The sequence below is a fragment of the Geosmithia morbida genome (assembly GCF_012550715.1).
Source record: "Geosmithia morbida isolate 1262 chromosome Unknown scaffold_0, whole genome shotgun sequence".
NCBI lineage: Eukaryota > Fungi > Ascomycota > Sordariomycetes > Hypocreales > Bionectriaceae > Geosmithia > Geosmithia morbida.
The window spans coordinates 230,255-244,951 of record NW_023336187.1 but is presented as its reverse complement, the minus strand read 5'-3'; the positions used below and the strand labels follow the sequence as shown (position 1 = coordinate 244,951).

General features: G+C 53.1%; 7 protein-coding genes across 7 annotated transcripts in view; 2 read left to right on the top strand and 5 right to left on the bottom strand.

Annotated features, from left to right (window-relative positions):
- The window catches only part of GMORB2_0072 (Cytochrome b5-like Heme/Steroid binding domain), a gene marked incomplete at both ends in the record, with an annotated part of 992 nt that extends 452 nt beyond the window's left edge, over nt 1–540 (top strand). The window contains one exon of the mRNA XM_035462058.1: nt 37–540. Within this exon, the coding sequence (XP_035324988.1) occupies nt 37–540 (504 nt within the window). The remainder of the gene's footprint in view (nt 1–36) is intronic.
- Nucleotides 541–1,204: 664 nt separating this feature from the next.
- GMORB2_0071 (uncharacterized protein) lies at nt 1,205–2,162 on the bottom strand (the record flags this gene model as incomplete). The annotated part of the gene is made up of 3 exons (XM_035462057.1): nt 1,205–1,547; nt 1,645–1,978; nt 2,114–2,162. The coding sequence occupies 3 exons, from the start codon at nt 2,160–2,162 to the stop codon at nt 1,205–1,207; spliced, it is 726 nt and encodes a 241-aa protein (XP_035324987.1).
- Nucleotides 2,163–4,463: 2,301 nt separating this feature from the next.
- GMORB2_0070 (Pfam:DUF2008) lies at nt 4,464–5,008 on the bottom strand (the record flags this gene model as incomplete). Its single annotated transcript, XM_035462056.1, has 2 exons — nt 4,464–4,511; nt 4,631–5,008. 2 exons carry the CDS (start codon nt 5,006–5,008, stop codon nt 4,464–4,466), a joined length of 426 nt encoding a protein of 141 aa, XP_035324986.1.
- Nucleotides 5,009–5,646: 638 nt separating this feature from the next.
- On the bottom strand, nt 5,647–7,062 carry GMORB2_0069 (solute carrier family 25 (mitochondrial adenine nucleotide translocator), member 4/5/6/31; the record flags this gene model as incomplete). Its single annotated transcript, XM_035462055.1, has 4 exons — nt 5,647–6,441; nt 6,512–6,588; nt 6,718–6,739; nt 7,027–7,062. The coding sequence occupies 4 exons, from the start codon at nt 7,060–7,062 to the stop codon at nt 5,647–5,649; spliced, it is 930 nt and encodes a 309-aa protein (XP_035324985.1).
- A 2,884-nt stretch (nt 7,063–9,946) lies between these two features.
- GMORB2_0068 (small subunit ribosomal protein S25e) lies at nt 9,947–10,427 on the bottom strand (the record flags this gene model as incomplete). The annotated part of the gene is made up of 3 exons (XM_035462054.1): nt 9,947–9,969; nt 10,088–10,337; nt 10,392–10,427. The coding sequence occupies 3 exons, from the start codon at nt 10,425–10,427 to the stop codon at nt 9,947–9,949; spliced, it is 309 nt and encodes a 102-aa protein (XP_035324984.1).
- Nucleotides 10,428–10,840: 413 nt separating this feature from the next.
- Nucleotides 10,841–11,868, top strand: GMORB2_0067 (small subunit ribosomal protein S5e; the record flags this gene model as incomplete). Its single annotated transcript, XM_035462053.1, has 3 exons — nt 10,841–10,980; nt 11,213–11,396; nt 11,551–11,868. The coding sequence occupies 3 exons, from the start codon at nt 10,841–10,843 to the stop codon at nt 11,866–11,868; spliced, it is 642 nt and encodes a 213-aa protein (XP_035324983.1).
- Nucleotides 11,869–12,675: 807 nt separating this feature from the next.
- GMORB2_0066 (Acetyltransferase (GNAT) family) lies at nt 12,676–13,539 on the bottom strand (the record flags this gene model as incomplete). The annotated part of the gene is made up of 1 exon (XM_035462052.1): nt 12,676–13,539. One exon carries the CDS (start codon nt 13,537–13,539, stop codon nt 12,676–12,678), a length of 864 nt encoding a protein of 287 aa, XP_035324982.1.
- Nucleotides 13,540–14,697: the final 1,158 nt, after the last annotated feature.

Below are 14,697 nucleotides of genomic sequence, written 5' to 3'. Positions count from 1 at the left end.
CCCCCCCTCTCTCTCTCTCTCTGACAAGCCGAACAGAAAGGTCCCGTATACATGAGCCCAGAGGAGCTCGCAGGCTTCGACGGCAGAGACCCGGATAAGCCCGTCTACCTGGCCATCAACGGCACAATCTACGACGTGTCGGCTCGACGACAGATATACGGTCCGGGTGGTGGATACGGCTTCTTCTCGGGCAAGGACGCCTCGCGCGCCTTCGTGACGGGCTGCTTCGCCGAGGACCTCACGCCCGACATGCGCGGCGTCGAGGACATGTTCCTCCCCGTCGACGACCCGGACGTCGACTCGTACTGGACAGCCGAGGAGATGGAGGAGATGCGCGCGGCCGAGCTCGAGGCCGCCCGCGCCAAGGCCCACGACGCCCTGAAGCACTGGGTCGGCTTCTTCGCCGGCAACGCCAAGTACAAGCGCGTCGGTTACGTCGTCAGGGAGGAAGGCTGGCTCGAGAAGGAGCCGCGTAGGGAGCTCTGCGCGCAGGCACTCAAGAGTAGGCCCAAGAGGAAGATTCCCGGGGACGAGAAGCAGGGGTGAGACGCACGAGAGAGCTTGTATTGCCCTTTTTTCTTTCAGAACGTCTACCAGTCTATTCACACCGTTGTAGAATAAAAACGAAGACAGATGAAATGGTATATATATGTATATATGATGTATATATATATATATATATATACTTTGTATGTGTTTGCATCAAACAGCCAAATGCAACCGGAAGAAGGGATAATCCGGGACCGAGGTTGTTGCCTCAGGATGACATAGCAAACATTCTCACATATAACTACCACGATGAGAGTCGTCCTAGATCAATACAACATATCGATCATCACAAACGCAAAGGCTCTTCCTAAAGAAGGAGCTGATGCACCTGTGATATCGTGAGGTGACGATAAAGAAGAGAAGACGAAACCAACAATACTGCATGTATGTGTATGTGTATGTATTGCTTCTTTTTTTTTTTTTTTTGCCTCAAGCTTCCCTCAAAAGTGGTGATTGTATAATAAAACCTAATCCCAAAAAAATCATAGTCATAGACCAGCACCCTAACCAGCGGGAGCACCGATAAGAAGAAGAATAAAAAGAAAATGGCTTCTCCCCGCTGCCCATTACTACTAGTACTAGTTTCAACGCCAAAGATGAAAACCGCCCGCCCGGACCTTTCCCGATTCTAACTCTGCCACGTTCCCCTTCACCCTCACAGGAGAGCAAAGGCGGCACCGACGGCCAGCATGAGCATGGAGCTGGGGATTGCGAGGGTAGATCCGGCACCCTGGGGCCTGTCGGTTCCCGTGGTGCTGTTGGAGCCACCAGAGACGACGTTGTCGGCGTCGCCGGTCGTGGTGCCGGTGCCGGTGCCGGTGCCAGAGTCGGTGCCAGAGTCGGTTCCAGAACCGGTGCCGGTGCCAGTGCCGGAGTCGGTGCCAGAACCTGAGCCGGTGTCGGTGCCGTTGCCGGCGTCACCTCCGGTTGTCGTGCCGTCATCCAGAAGAGCGGCGGAGGAAGTCTTGTACGAGGCGAGAGTCTTGCCGGATGTGGTGCTGTGAGAGAGGTCATCGGGTTAGCCGTCTGCCGGTGCGAAGATGAGGAAAGAACGTATGCATATATAAGACCGCTGCCGTCGGATATCTGACTCACTTCTCGTTGATGACCAGGGACATGCCCTCCTCGCAGTGAGTAGCCTGGGCGCAGTAGAACCAGAGGGGCTTGGTGTCGTTGACCATGATGGTGTAGGTGGGGATCTCGGCGTCGGCGGCGCTGGCGTCGACGGGCATGTAGCCGGATTGGATGCCGTCGGCCATGGCCTCGCAGGGGGCATCGAAGCCCGACTGGGTGACGGTGTGGTTGCCGGTCCAGAACTGGAACTGGACCATGCTTCCGGCCTTGGCGGTGATCTTCTCGGGCCAGTAGCTCTTGCCGGTCTTGTTGTTGGCAGGGTTCCATCCCACGTAGACGACCTGGACGTCGACAGCTTTTTAGAAGAATAATGTCAGCCCTAGGGATCTTTCTTTCCTCCTCTTCCTCCTCCTCCTTTCTTCTTGTTTTCTTTCTTGAAGAGAGAGAGCAGAGAGGAGGAGCTGTTGATCGTTGTATGCATATTTCTTACCTGATGCGACGCCCATCAGCATGGCAGTGAGGATTGTTGAGAACTGCATCTTGAATGTCTTTCTTTTGGTGCCTATGGTTTCCGGACCTGCAGGATGAAGGGGAGGAAAAGAGATTATGAGATGTGAGAGTAGGTGTGTATATGTTTAGATCTTCCAGAGATCAGAGAAACGAAATATAGAAAAAAGACTGTGAAGGAAAAAAAAAAAAGATATATAAATGAGAGCAACAAGGAAGCCTCCAGGGCAAAGAGAAAGGAATAAAAACACACACAAAGAAAGACCCGGGAGAGGGAATTTGAAAGAAAGGAAGAGGAGAGGATGCTTGAGGATGGGTTGGTTTCGAGAACAGAGAAGGGGAGGAGGTGAGGGAGGGTTTATGAGCATTTCTCCTTGTTTTCGCCAAACGACGGCCACCCATCGATACCCTCGCCCCGGATGGTGAGCTCTCCGTCCCATCAAGGGGTGTGTGGTGTTTCTGTCGCAGGCAACTCCGTGTAAGAGGAGCCCCCCGTCTCGAAACTTACTGTAGCAGTGGCCGACCCGTCAGGGCCATACTTGAACACTCGGCAATGCTGCCTATAAGACTATGGCTTTCTGCTATCAAACCCATGGGTGAGGGACTGTTACGAGGAACCACGTCGGCCGCCGCTCCTCCAAGGTAAACCGAACATGGGTCAGTGTCGGATTCTGATTTTGATTTTTCTCTTCCTTGAGGGGTGGGGTGGACCCGGGGATTTACGGTACAGATGCTGAATACACACCAAAATTTCCTTCTCAATTCTCCCCTTTTTCTCTCTCTCTTCTTTTTTTCTTTTTTTCTTTTACGAACTGAACTGCCGGTCATCTCTTGTTGAGAGGAGCATGGCGGTGATACCTACATGACATGTACAGCCACAGCCTTTACGTTACTCTCTCTGTATCATCGTTGCTACTCAAAAAATTAAAAAATTTTAAAGATTAAGATTTAAAATAAAATAAAATCCTACCCGAGTAAGATTACCGCAGACGCGCACAATAATTTCTCCCTTTCAATTTTTTTTTTTTCCTTTTCCCTCTGTTCTCTTTCTTTCTCATCTTGTATTGCTCCTGAATGACTCTCTCATCTGTAGACGACCGTGTACGATGCATACGCCCGTAAGTAAATAAGAAGAAGCCTAAGCCAGACTCATCTGCCACCGTCGGGCGGATCCTTACCCTCCTCACTCGATATTAGCGGCCGAACCTGCTTCATCGTGAGCAATCCGAGACGGGGCCCTGGTTTCATCATCCCAGGACTGCCACACCATATACCCCGGACTCGAACCTTCTTGGCACGCACATTCGCTGCTGCAGCCTACCATGGCCCATCCGTAGCGAGATGGTACCGTGGCGACTGCCCATCCACACGCTCAATACGTCGTATTTAAGCTCGAGATGCATTTTACCGACCGGTTTGGTGGATCTGTCCATGTCACCTACCCCCAGCTTAATACCACCTTGATACGACGTATTCTCTCTCTCTCCATATCCGCCCAGCCCCAACTCCTGACTGCGGCGGTCCGGGTTTCAGCCCAGAGTGTCACCACCCAGAGGGGCCCCATCACCTACTCGTACAGGCTAAGGCTAATACATGTAAACTGTAGAGAGAAGGAGAGAGAGAGAGAGGGAGGGGGGGGCTCTAAACACGCGTACTCCGTACTCATTGATGACAGGCATCTAAGCCTTAATATTATTACCTCTCTCTCTAGCAGTGCTACCTTGCAAGTTGCCGGTCGGGTGAGGGAAGAGATCTGTAGTCATCTAATCCCATGCTTCCCCCTTCTCCGCCTCTTGTGTGTTTGAGTTGCCGCCCTCCGGCTCGTCGCCAGACACATCGCCAACCAGACAATGAAGAAGTCGGGCCTGCCAAGATCTCATCCATTGCGCAGTCCGTGGCTGTGTAGCATTCGTTCCCTTCCATTGCTCCTCTGGGCTCCCGCTGGGTTCCCTCTGGCTGGAACCGCATCGTCCTAGATCCATGCCTTCTTTTTTTTTTCGGTACATTCATGTTCTACCTTTTTTTTTTTGCCGGAAAGCCTGCCAGCCGCTCATGTTAATCTTGTGAACCCCTGCTCAAAGGACCATGCATGCCTACGATATTAAAAACGGTGGAACGCAACTAAGCCCCTTCTCCGTCATATCATGATTCATCGCGCACGAGAGAAGAGGATTGTGAGCAGAGCTAGCTTTGGCTAAAGGTCCCCTCCCCGTGCCTGTTGTTGTTGTTGTTTCTCGGGCCGCCATGCAAGCTTTGATTCTGGGGGTATCGTCCTGTCCGGTCCGGTCGTGTGTACATCCCATACCCATACATGTTCCCTCCTCCCCTCTTCATCATAGATCAAGCAGGAGCTGGGGCGTCACCTTTTCCAGATCCTCCACCTGTTTGCAGCACGTGTCAGTCAGTAACCATTCCCGTAGGCCACCGGTCCGGCCCTGAAGTATACATACACCTCGTATGCATGGCACCGTCTGACTCGGAGTGTCCACACCAGACTTACCTCGAGGAACCCTCCCCTCTTCTCCACCGCCGTCCGGGCGATAGCCTCCCTGACAAAGACATCCACGTACTTTCCCACCGCGGCATTCGCATCCTTTGATATCCGTGTCGCGTCCTTTGTGAAGAATTCGTGCAGCAGCCTCGTCAACAGCTCGTCCGGGATCCTCTTCTCCGGCCGGTCATCGTCCCCCCGCCGGGCGTCTTCTTCCTCTTCTTCTTCTACGCCCTCCTCCTCCTCGTCTTCGTCGGATGATCCGAACCGGTTGCTCGACGGCGGTGCAGCTGCCGTCTTCGATACGCTCTCCTTGCCGGCGGTGCTGCTCTTCGGACGTCCACGAGCTGCGCTGGATCCGCCGTCCGTCGTACGTTTCGGAGGCATTACCTCGAGGTCGAGCGCAGGATATTGAGACTTACTCGTGAAGATGAGAGATTAAGAGAGAAAAAAAGAAGAAAGAAAAAAACAGAACGGGAGGGCAGCAAAGGGGCCAGGGCATGCGTTGGGAGGGGAGTTGATATATCCAATCTACGAACTAGGACAAAATAGATAGCGTCGCGCGCAGACAGCAAGCAGACGCGTTGATCGACTCCTCCTACCTGGAGAGTCATGGTCGGCAGTGGGGCACGCACAAGACCGGTCGAATCACATGACCTTCACAGAGGCCACATTGACCATTTTCCCCGACTTGGGCAGAAAGGACGGCAGGACGGCAGGACAGCATACATCACCGGCATCGTAGGAGAACAACGTTTCTTTATGGTTACATCAAGGAAATTGCGTATTGCGTGTGTATATTACAGCGGAACTAGAAATGCATGGCAGTGCCATAAACGAGCAACGCCAATGCCAATGCCAGTCTAACCCGCAGGAAGTCGATGATCCATAGAACCTCCTACTTCCCCCCGTTCAGCATTCTCTCCTAACACCTCTATCCCTTCTCCCCTTTTTAACACGACACAAGACTAGACATCTCGGTCGAAATTAAACACTCTCTAGTATGTTCGAGTGGGTCGAGTTGTTTATTTGAAGGCCTTGCCGAACAGGAGGACCTGGAGCTGGTCGTAGATGGACAGGACACCAGCGCCGGCAACACCACGGAGGATGTTGGCACCGGCACCGTTGAACAGGGACTTGACACCGTTGGCGGCAATGATCTGGCGGGCGGCGTCGAACGAGTTCTTGTACTTGACAGCCTCACCAGAGGTCATCATCATGCGGCGGCGGATGGTGTCAAGAGGGTAAGCAGCGATACCGGCAGCGGTGGTGACGCACCAACCCAGACCGAAGTTGGCGAGGAAGTTGCCCTCGAGGCTGGCGGGGAGGAGGGGCTTGAACGAGTCGTACATGCCGAAGTAGAGACCACGGTAGACAATGATACCGGCGACCGAGGGCATGAAGCCACGGTAGAGACCGGCAATACCGTCCGAGGCGATGGTCTTGCGGTAGACGTCAACGAGACCGTTGAACTGGCGGTCACCGCCGGACTTGGCGTGCTTGGCGTCGTTGGCAAGACGGGTACGGGCGTAGTCCAGCGAGTAGACGAACAGCATGGAAGTGGCACCAGCAGCACCACCGGAGGCAAGGTTACCGGCCATCCACATGGCGTAGCCGTCACGCTCCTTCTTGAAGCCGAACAGCTTCTTGAACTTGTCACGGAAGGCAAAGTTCAGGGCCTGGGTAGGGAAGTAACGGATGACGTTGGCGGTGTTACCACGCCACAGGGAGAGGACACCCTCGTCGGCAACGGTACGCTTGAAGCAGTCGCCAATGCCGGTGTAGCGGCGGTCAAGACGGCCGTTCTTGATCATCTCATCCTATGGCGGGGGTCAGATACGGTTCGTCGCACCAATGAGGCATTTTAGCCACGTCTAGAGAAGAGCTTACCTGGTTCTGGATGAGGAGCTTGACACGCTCGATGGGAGCGGCAGCGGTCTTCGAGACGGCGGCGGAGACACCACCCACTATCAAGATATGTTAGAATGATTCGGTTCGGAACAGTTTTCATCACCCATCAACCAGGACATCGAGATTGTCGTCGATAGAACAGTATCTTCTATGCCGGTTGATGACGGTTAGACTAGAGAACATACTCAGGAAGTCCGCCACGAAGGGCTAAGGTTAACATAAGAGTTAGCATCATGTTCTATGTGATCGGGATGATGCCAATGCGTTGTGAACCGCAGTCTTGCCAGCGAGAAAGAGGTCTCCGCTCCAGAAGGCTTCCATTTCCATTTCCTCTTCAGTCGCCGAGAATCGGCCCCGGCACAGAGCATGATCGAATTGGCGATGCTCTGCACAGTGGGAGATGGTTGGTCGCCTCAGAGAGCGCGTATATCGCGGCCGCGGCATTTCAAGGCAGACAACGCATTGGCAGGAAAACGTGGTTGAGGACGACTTACCGGCATGCCCAGGACCTTGTTGTCAGCGGCAGACATTGTGTTGGCTTTCTCGAAGATGGACAAGGAGAAAGAAGTGAGGGGAGATTTTGGGGGAAGTGTATGAAGAAAGAAAGAAGTTTCCTTGGGACAGGTCGAGTGAAATAAATTCTGCGCCTGGGGGGGTGGGAGAGAGAGAGAGAAAAAATTGCGGCCTGGGGGGAGTACGAGATTCCAAGGTAGGGGGTGCGCTTCTGATAACGAATCTTCCCGGTTCCACGCTAAAAAGTGCTCAGCCAGGCAATCAGTCCCCCCTAAGAGGTCTGGAAACAAAAGGGAGGTTCAGGCTTTTCAGCGCACACCTCCAGGGCCGTCAGCCGCTGGGTCCTCCGTTACCCAGTTATCGTTCCCTTTACCATGGCAACAGGTGGCCTTGGAGCCTCAGTAGTCAGGCATTAACTATTCTGGCCAATTGTCCCTGGTTGGCTCCCCCCACCCCTGAGCCTTGTGGTACAGGGCAAGGGGGGGTGGTATGCCGACAAAGCCCGATATTTTCCGCCGTGTTGCGCGTTATATAATATCAATACTCAGGAAACCAGCACTGTCGTGTTTCCACCTGTATAGCGGCACTTGGAAAAAAAGAAGAAAAAATAAGAAGAAAAGACTGATAAGGATGCTTTTGCACAGATAATACAATGTACGACTACGAGTGTGTAATGTGCGATGACATCGCCCACCTTCTCTCCCCGTCTCTCTTCACCTACTTTCCAACATAATAATAATACATTCTGCACTGCACCCCTTTCCTCTTGAGAACGGGCGACTCGGCCGAAGCAATCTCCTCCTAATTTGCACATGCCTTAACTGACTCTGGTCGGTGCATGTCGCGAAATTGATACTCGCCTTAATTCCCCCGTGTCGCCCCACAGCCCCCAGCGTAAGGAACAATGGCAAACGAGCTTATGTTGATACCGCCATTGACCAACGAGCCCGGGCGGACTGCGGCTTTCCTCCCCCGATCGACCCCGTTTGCCCTGTTCCATGTCCGTAACCTCCGTACTTCAATCCGACCGTTTTTTTTTGTCTTTTTACATCTGATACGTTTTACGGAATACAGTAGGCTGGCAAACCCATCATCACCCAGAAGAACATGGCACATGACGTTGGGTCACAATGGGTGAATCGATCATGTCCGAGCCTTTTGCCCGAGCATTATTACATGTACAGCACACACACACAGGCCAATGATAACCGCTCTATTGGGCCGCTTGGCCCCATCGGGATGCCCGCGCCCCCCCCCCCCCCCCCCCCCGATCCCAGCAGGGCGGCTGTCCGTGTGTCCTCGTACCCTCCTTCCAAAGAGCATGTTCTCTCAATACGGTGGGCAAAGGTCGCCGCCGTCCAGAACATTATTGCCATGAGTAATGCTACATAGAAATGGCTACGAGTACAGGTAACATTACTTAGTATAGGGAAAAGGCATACCCGGATTGGCTGTGCGGCGAAGGCAAGAGCAATGTGCGCTGCAATGTCCTTCCTGCCCTGCTGGTTGTATTCGATCAAGGTATGCATGTACTTACCTGTATGGCGGCCAAAAAAAAAGAAGTTTGCGGCTGCGCCAAAAGTGTCTCATTTTTTTCGCCGCGTAGAGGCCACCTTTCCGCCATCCCGCCATACCGAGGTAGTATATTACCCTTGCTTGGTCTTGGAGCTTCCTTACGTCGCCATCCTAAGGAAGTTCATGTATTACTATGACACAGGTTATTGTGGTCCGCTCCATTGGCCCCGAGGTACGGAGCAAGTACAGATACTGGTAGGTGTGGTGTGCCATTGGTACATCTCTATGCGAGTATTACTTCTGGAATTTAACCCAGGAAACCTAAGGCATGGGGTTTTGCATATGAGAATATTTACGTACGAAAGAAGGGGGATATTACCGCTTGGCTAGTTCTCGTATCTGGCACCTTCCGCACCACTACGAGTATAGAATCCCTTCTAGGGAGTGATATTATTACTACCAGTGTTTTCGCTCCGTACTCGTACGTATAGTATAATCCGTACTAGTATCGATACGTCCCAATCCGGGGTACATGCAGTATTGTTGTTCGTTGGCAAATGACCTCACGTATGCGCCGGAAGAGTACGAGTAGATAGCCAACATGACGGTGAGCAATGAAGCCGGGCCAAACTTCGATACCATATTGTACAGCGTACTCCTTGTTGACATTGGGGTTACGCCGCACTCTATAGACAGTTTCTCGCATCGCTTCTTTGGTTTCACGTAAAGAAGCAATCACACTGATACAAGTATCTATACGATGTCTCGGTTGATACACAGAGTATTACTAAAGTAGTGATATGTGACACCGCTAGTACGATATTATTATGTTCAGGTTATATTAGTAATAACCCTACTCTCAGTATGTTTTGCTCAAGGGTAGTTTGCGCTACAGGAAAGAAAATCTCATGGACGCACAAGCGCAATGCAAATCGCCGTACGTGTGTGGTGTTGACATGAGTCCAACAATCATCATAGCTAGTTAATGGCCCAGACAATAAACATCGAAGACGGTTTCTGGCTGAAGCAATACACCATTACACGGAATAGGAGCGTTCTGATATTCGTGAATACCTAACATGGGCAGGTGTAGGGTGGACATACATATGACATATCTGCAAGAGGTACGAATGGATTTTGATAGAAGGCATCACAAGAGTTTGGAGAAGTAATAGTGTTCGTTACTTTTGAGAATCTTTCATTCCGTTATCGTACGCCGTAGATTTTTCGGCCCGTATGCTATTTCCTAGCATGAAAAGTGTCCCAAGTAGGCAATTCTTTTTTTTTTTGCCTCGCACCGCTCGTTTTAAAACTGTGCGGCCTTAAGAAATATCATTCTCGACGCCTTGTCCCAAGTTGTGGTTGAATTTCGTGCGCTCATCTAACTTAGGAGCTGCCGACGACGCGAGCTGTTGGACGGGTTGCATGTCAGTTCATGTTTAATATCCCACATCTGTCTCCCGGTGCAAGCGACAGTCGTGGAATCAGGAGAGGGGAAGAGAGAGAGGGAGGAGGGGTAGCGCATACTGTAGATCTTCATCTTGCTGTGCGTAACGACGGGACGGATCAAGCCCTTCTCCTCAAGCTCGGCAAGGCACTGGCGGGCCAGCGAGCCGTTGATCTTCATGCGGTCGACCAGAGTAGCGATGGTGACGAGGCGGTACGACTGGACATCCTTGTGGAGCCTCTCGGAGGTCTGCTTGTCGAGGAGGACGGTGTGCTGGGCCTTGTCCTTGACCTTGCCCTTGGACCACTTCTTCTTTTGCTTTCCGGCAGCCTGTAGTTAAAAAAAAAAAGAGGTCAGCAACGAATGTTCATGTTGCCAGGGGACTCGTTGCCATAATCTCTGAGGACGGGCAGGAGGCATTGTGGTGGAGTTATAGACGAACCATTTTGTCTGATGATGATGTCGGAAAATGGATGTGAAGAGGGAACAAAACCAGGAATCTAGGCGTTGCTCGCTAGAGACCAAAGACACCATCCCGCTTAGCCCGCGCCACGCACAACGCACAGGTTAGCCCCAAAGTGAAGTTTTGCCTCGTTGGCCCCAGGGCAGCTGAGCCCTAAGCTTGGGAGGGCGGGGGTACGTACCTGATTTTTCGCGAATTCTGATTCGCCCCGCCCAGGGCTCACACCAAACCCGAATTTCAACCCTCGTTCGACCTTGGTAGCACGCCCATCCAAACCTCACGAGGAAAAAAAAATCCCACCGTCACCAATACTAACCCGCAGTCCGCTCTTCGCCAGAATTTCCCCAAGTTTCGACTGCACAGAGCCAACATGTCTGACGGCGGCGATATCGAGGTCGAGAACTCCGTTCTCCCGGAGATCCTCCCTAAGGACGTTATCAAGGAGGTCGGCAACGTCAAGCTCTTCAACAAGTGGGACTACGATGTTGAGGTTCGCGACATCTCGCTGACGTACGTTATATTTTTTCCCCCTTTATTCCTCGGAAGGTCCATAGGACTACTCGTGGCCAGGTGGATGATTGCAAAAAGAAATGGGAAAGGAGATGGCGTCACGTTCTGCGGCGAGGGACTAGGACGCTGAGGGAGATGCTTAAAGGGCCAGGAAGGATCTTGGCCATATCCACATACATATGATGTGACATATTTGTGTGTGCGTCTTGCTAACGATGTTGTGTGAAATCAGTGACTACGTCTCCCTCCGCAACCCCGTCTACCTCCCTCACTCTGCTGGCCGCTACGCCACCAAGCGCTTCCGCAAGGCCAACTGCCCCATCATCGAGCGTCTCACCAACTCGCTGATGATGCACGGCCGCAACAACGGAAAGAAGGTCATGGCCGTCCGCATTGTCGCCCACGCCTTCGAGATCGTATGTTCTGACCAATACCATCACAACCGCACCCACGCACGAGTGTCCCGCCCCCAGTTTAACCCCCTCCAGGGGGGCAGGACGGCACACTCTCGCACGCATCACAACGAGACAAAGGAAAATCCAGGTGGCTAACGCATTCATTCTCGCACAGATCCACCTGATGACCGACCAGAACCCCATCCAGGTTGCCGTTGACGCCATTGTCAACTGCGGCCCCCGCGAAGACTCCACCCGTATCGGTTCCGCCGGTACTGTCCGCAGGCAAGCCGTCGATGTGTCGCCTCTCCGCCGCGTCAACCAGGCCATCGCCCTCCTCACCACCGGTGCACGCGAGGCCTCTTTCCGCAACGTCAAGTCTATCGCCGAGTGCCTTGCCGAGGAGCTGATCAACGCCGCCAAGGGTTCCAGCAACTCGTACGCCATCAAGAAGAAGGACGAGCTCGAGCGTGTGGCCAAGAGCAACCGATAAACGGGGAAGTAAAATAACAAAAAACAAGTGTGGATGTGGGGACGGACTTTTTGTCGATCCGTGCGAGAAGGGCGCCGCGGGGAAGTTCTTACCAAGTACTCACATGTGTGCTCCCCCCGTATCCCGGAAGGGCATGCTTTTCACACTTTTTGGGAATGGGTATAAAACTATGGGAGTCGCTTTTGGCGCGGTTCTGGCATCTTTTAAGAATTGCATTTATGCGTTCGGGTCTTGGAACGCGGCCACGGATTTTGTTGTGTCACAAACTGGCTCTAGAGCCTACAAAAAATAAAGAAATGCAGGCTCCATGAGGGCGAAATGAAACGACTATTATGCCCCTTGTTCCCGGCCATACCTTGTATGTGTCTGCTCCGCCTTGTGTCCGATTGTCTGGTTGGAATGATTCTGTCTCTCGCATATATTGCTATACGCCCATCGTTCTTCAACCCAACCCCACATTGTGCGGTGCTGCTACATGTAATCGCATGGCAATCATTTGCTTTCAACGATATGCTACAGTCCTGTGTTGGACTAGTCCTCGCTTATAGCTGCCGATCAAAGAAGTTTATTCGAGCTCAATTCTTTATATGCTTCTATAATACTGGTTGTAGAAAGACGTAAGCAAGTAACATCCCACCCACTGTCCAATGCTGATATGGGGGAGGGGAGAGAGATTCTTGGTTACATGAGTGTGGTGGAACAGTAAGTCTGTGGGATGATGCGTCGTAAGATTAAAAAAAAAAGTAAAGAGGAAAGGGGAAGGGAAGGTAGTGAGTATGAAAGAAAAAGGAGAAGCTAGAAGTCAGATCAGATGCGAATCCGATCAGAGTCAATGGCGAGGCGCTGGAACATGCCTACGTGCGGTATGCCTTCCTCGTACCACCTGCCCATTCCCTCGTCCACCTGGAAACCCCATTTAGACCAAGCACGTACGGCCCTCTCCTGCGCGTGCGCACAAACGAGCCCCTTCCACTTGGGAATGTCCCTCTCGCTCGTGGCACCGATATTCTCCAGCCCGAGCTCCTTGATACTGGGATTGAAATAGGTCGGGTTCGCCTTGAGCCAGTTGAGGACCGTGTTGACGAGGAGACCGGCGAGGCGGTGGCCGCGAAACTCCTTTGACACAGCCAAGCGGCCCAGCTTGACATAAGGCTCTCTCCCGTCGTGGAAGGTGGTGGGACGGTCGACAATGTAGGGTTTCGAGTGGGGGGCGGCAGCGGTGGCAAGGGAGGCTGTCCGGACGTGAGTCTTCGCTTGAGAGGACGCCGTCTGGGGGTCCGCATCGTCTTCTATTAGCTTGTTGCCCCAGTAGGTGCCTCCGTCGACAGGGTGGGGATCGTGGGGGAAGGGAACGAGGCGCACGGTTCCCACGGGGGTGGACCGCGTGGAACTCTTGCGCGGGCGGACGACGTTGCCGTTGTCGTCGCGCACCTCGACCTCCTCCGTCTTGTTGACGCTGGCGTAGATGACCCAATGGCACGAGCGGCGGTCGTCGCTGTCGAACTCGTTGTTCGCGGGCACGCCCTGCTCCTGGACGAAGACCTCCTCGCGCACCTCCATGGCGTCCAAGAAGGCGGAGGGGATGGTGGGAGGCTGCCTGTCGCGCAACTCGCCGGGCATATACCCCTCGAGCTTACTAGGCTCGAGGAAGGTGATGAATGGCGTTCCCATTGCTGAGATTTATTTATTTTGCCTCGGCGTCAGTTCGCCTCGGTGGATTTATACTGTGCAGGTGGGTTGGGTATGTCCAAATCCCTTTGTCGTTGCCCCCTTTAGGTCCTCCGTTTATGTATCGTCTTCTTTTTTTTTACCCCTCTTTCTCTTGATTCTTTTCTGCAGCGTAACGTTTCGGGTTAAGAGCGGTGGCAGGGAGATGCCCAAGATGGAGGTGGTGGTGACTTCTCTCTTATGTACGGCAGACGGAAGGAGGGTTCTACCACATGCAGCATGCAGGCGAGCCTGAGCCTTGCAGCCGAGTGTGCGGTCGGTCAGTTGGTTGGTTGCCCGACAGGAGTTGCACAGCAGGTCTTGTGGCTTGGACGTACACACGGTTTCACACACATACACACACACGTGGAAGGAGAAGAAGATAAAAAGGGTAAGCCTTGTGTTCCTGTTGGTCTTTTGGTGTGATACCCTGTCAGAGAGGAGAGTCACTGTTGCGAGAGGGGGGGGAGGAGCTAAGAGGGGCCAGGTGGAAGGGTGGGGAAGGCGCCGCTCTGGAAGGTGGACTTGGCGAGCAAGGACGGAGATGACGTCGGTTGGCGTCCTTCTTTGCTGATGGCTCAAGAAGATCAGAGGGAAGAGGAAAGAGATGGCGATATCAAAGTTGGACCAAAATATCGAATGATGTGACAAGGTGATAAAATCAGGTCAGTTAGTCAGCTTCCCCCCCCCCCCCCCCCCCCCCCCCCCTCCCCCCTTTCCATAATAAAAAGTCTGATCGGGAAGAGGAGGTAGAGGCTCAGCGGTATCTCTCGAGGTGCTTGTAGTGTGGGGGGGGGGGGAGGGGGGGGGGGCGCGGTGGTTGTTGGTGGGGGGGTGGGGGGGGGGGGGGGGGGGGGGGGAGGGGGGGGTGGTCCTAAACCTTGAAGTCCTTTCCCCAGTCAGAGATGTATGTGATTATGTTATGCGTTGTGTGTGCGATCTGGTTTGCTCTCCCCTGCCAGACTTCCCTGCCGATAATGTTTAGATCGATGATGTTCCGTATCCCCCGATCAGTCCGAGTTATCTATCTGTATGTAGGTATCCGCAATTGTACCAGTATACTCACGCCGTATACGTCTCCCGTGTGTTTATTGTCGCAGTCGCGCGTCGAGAAATGCATGG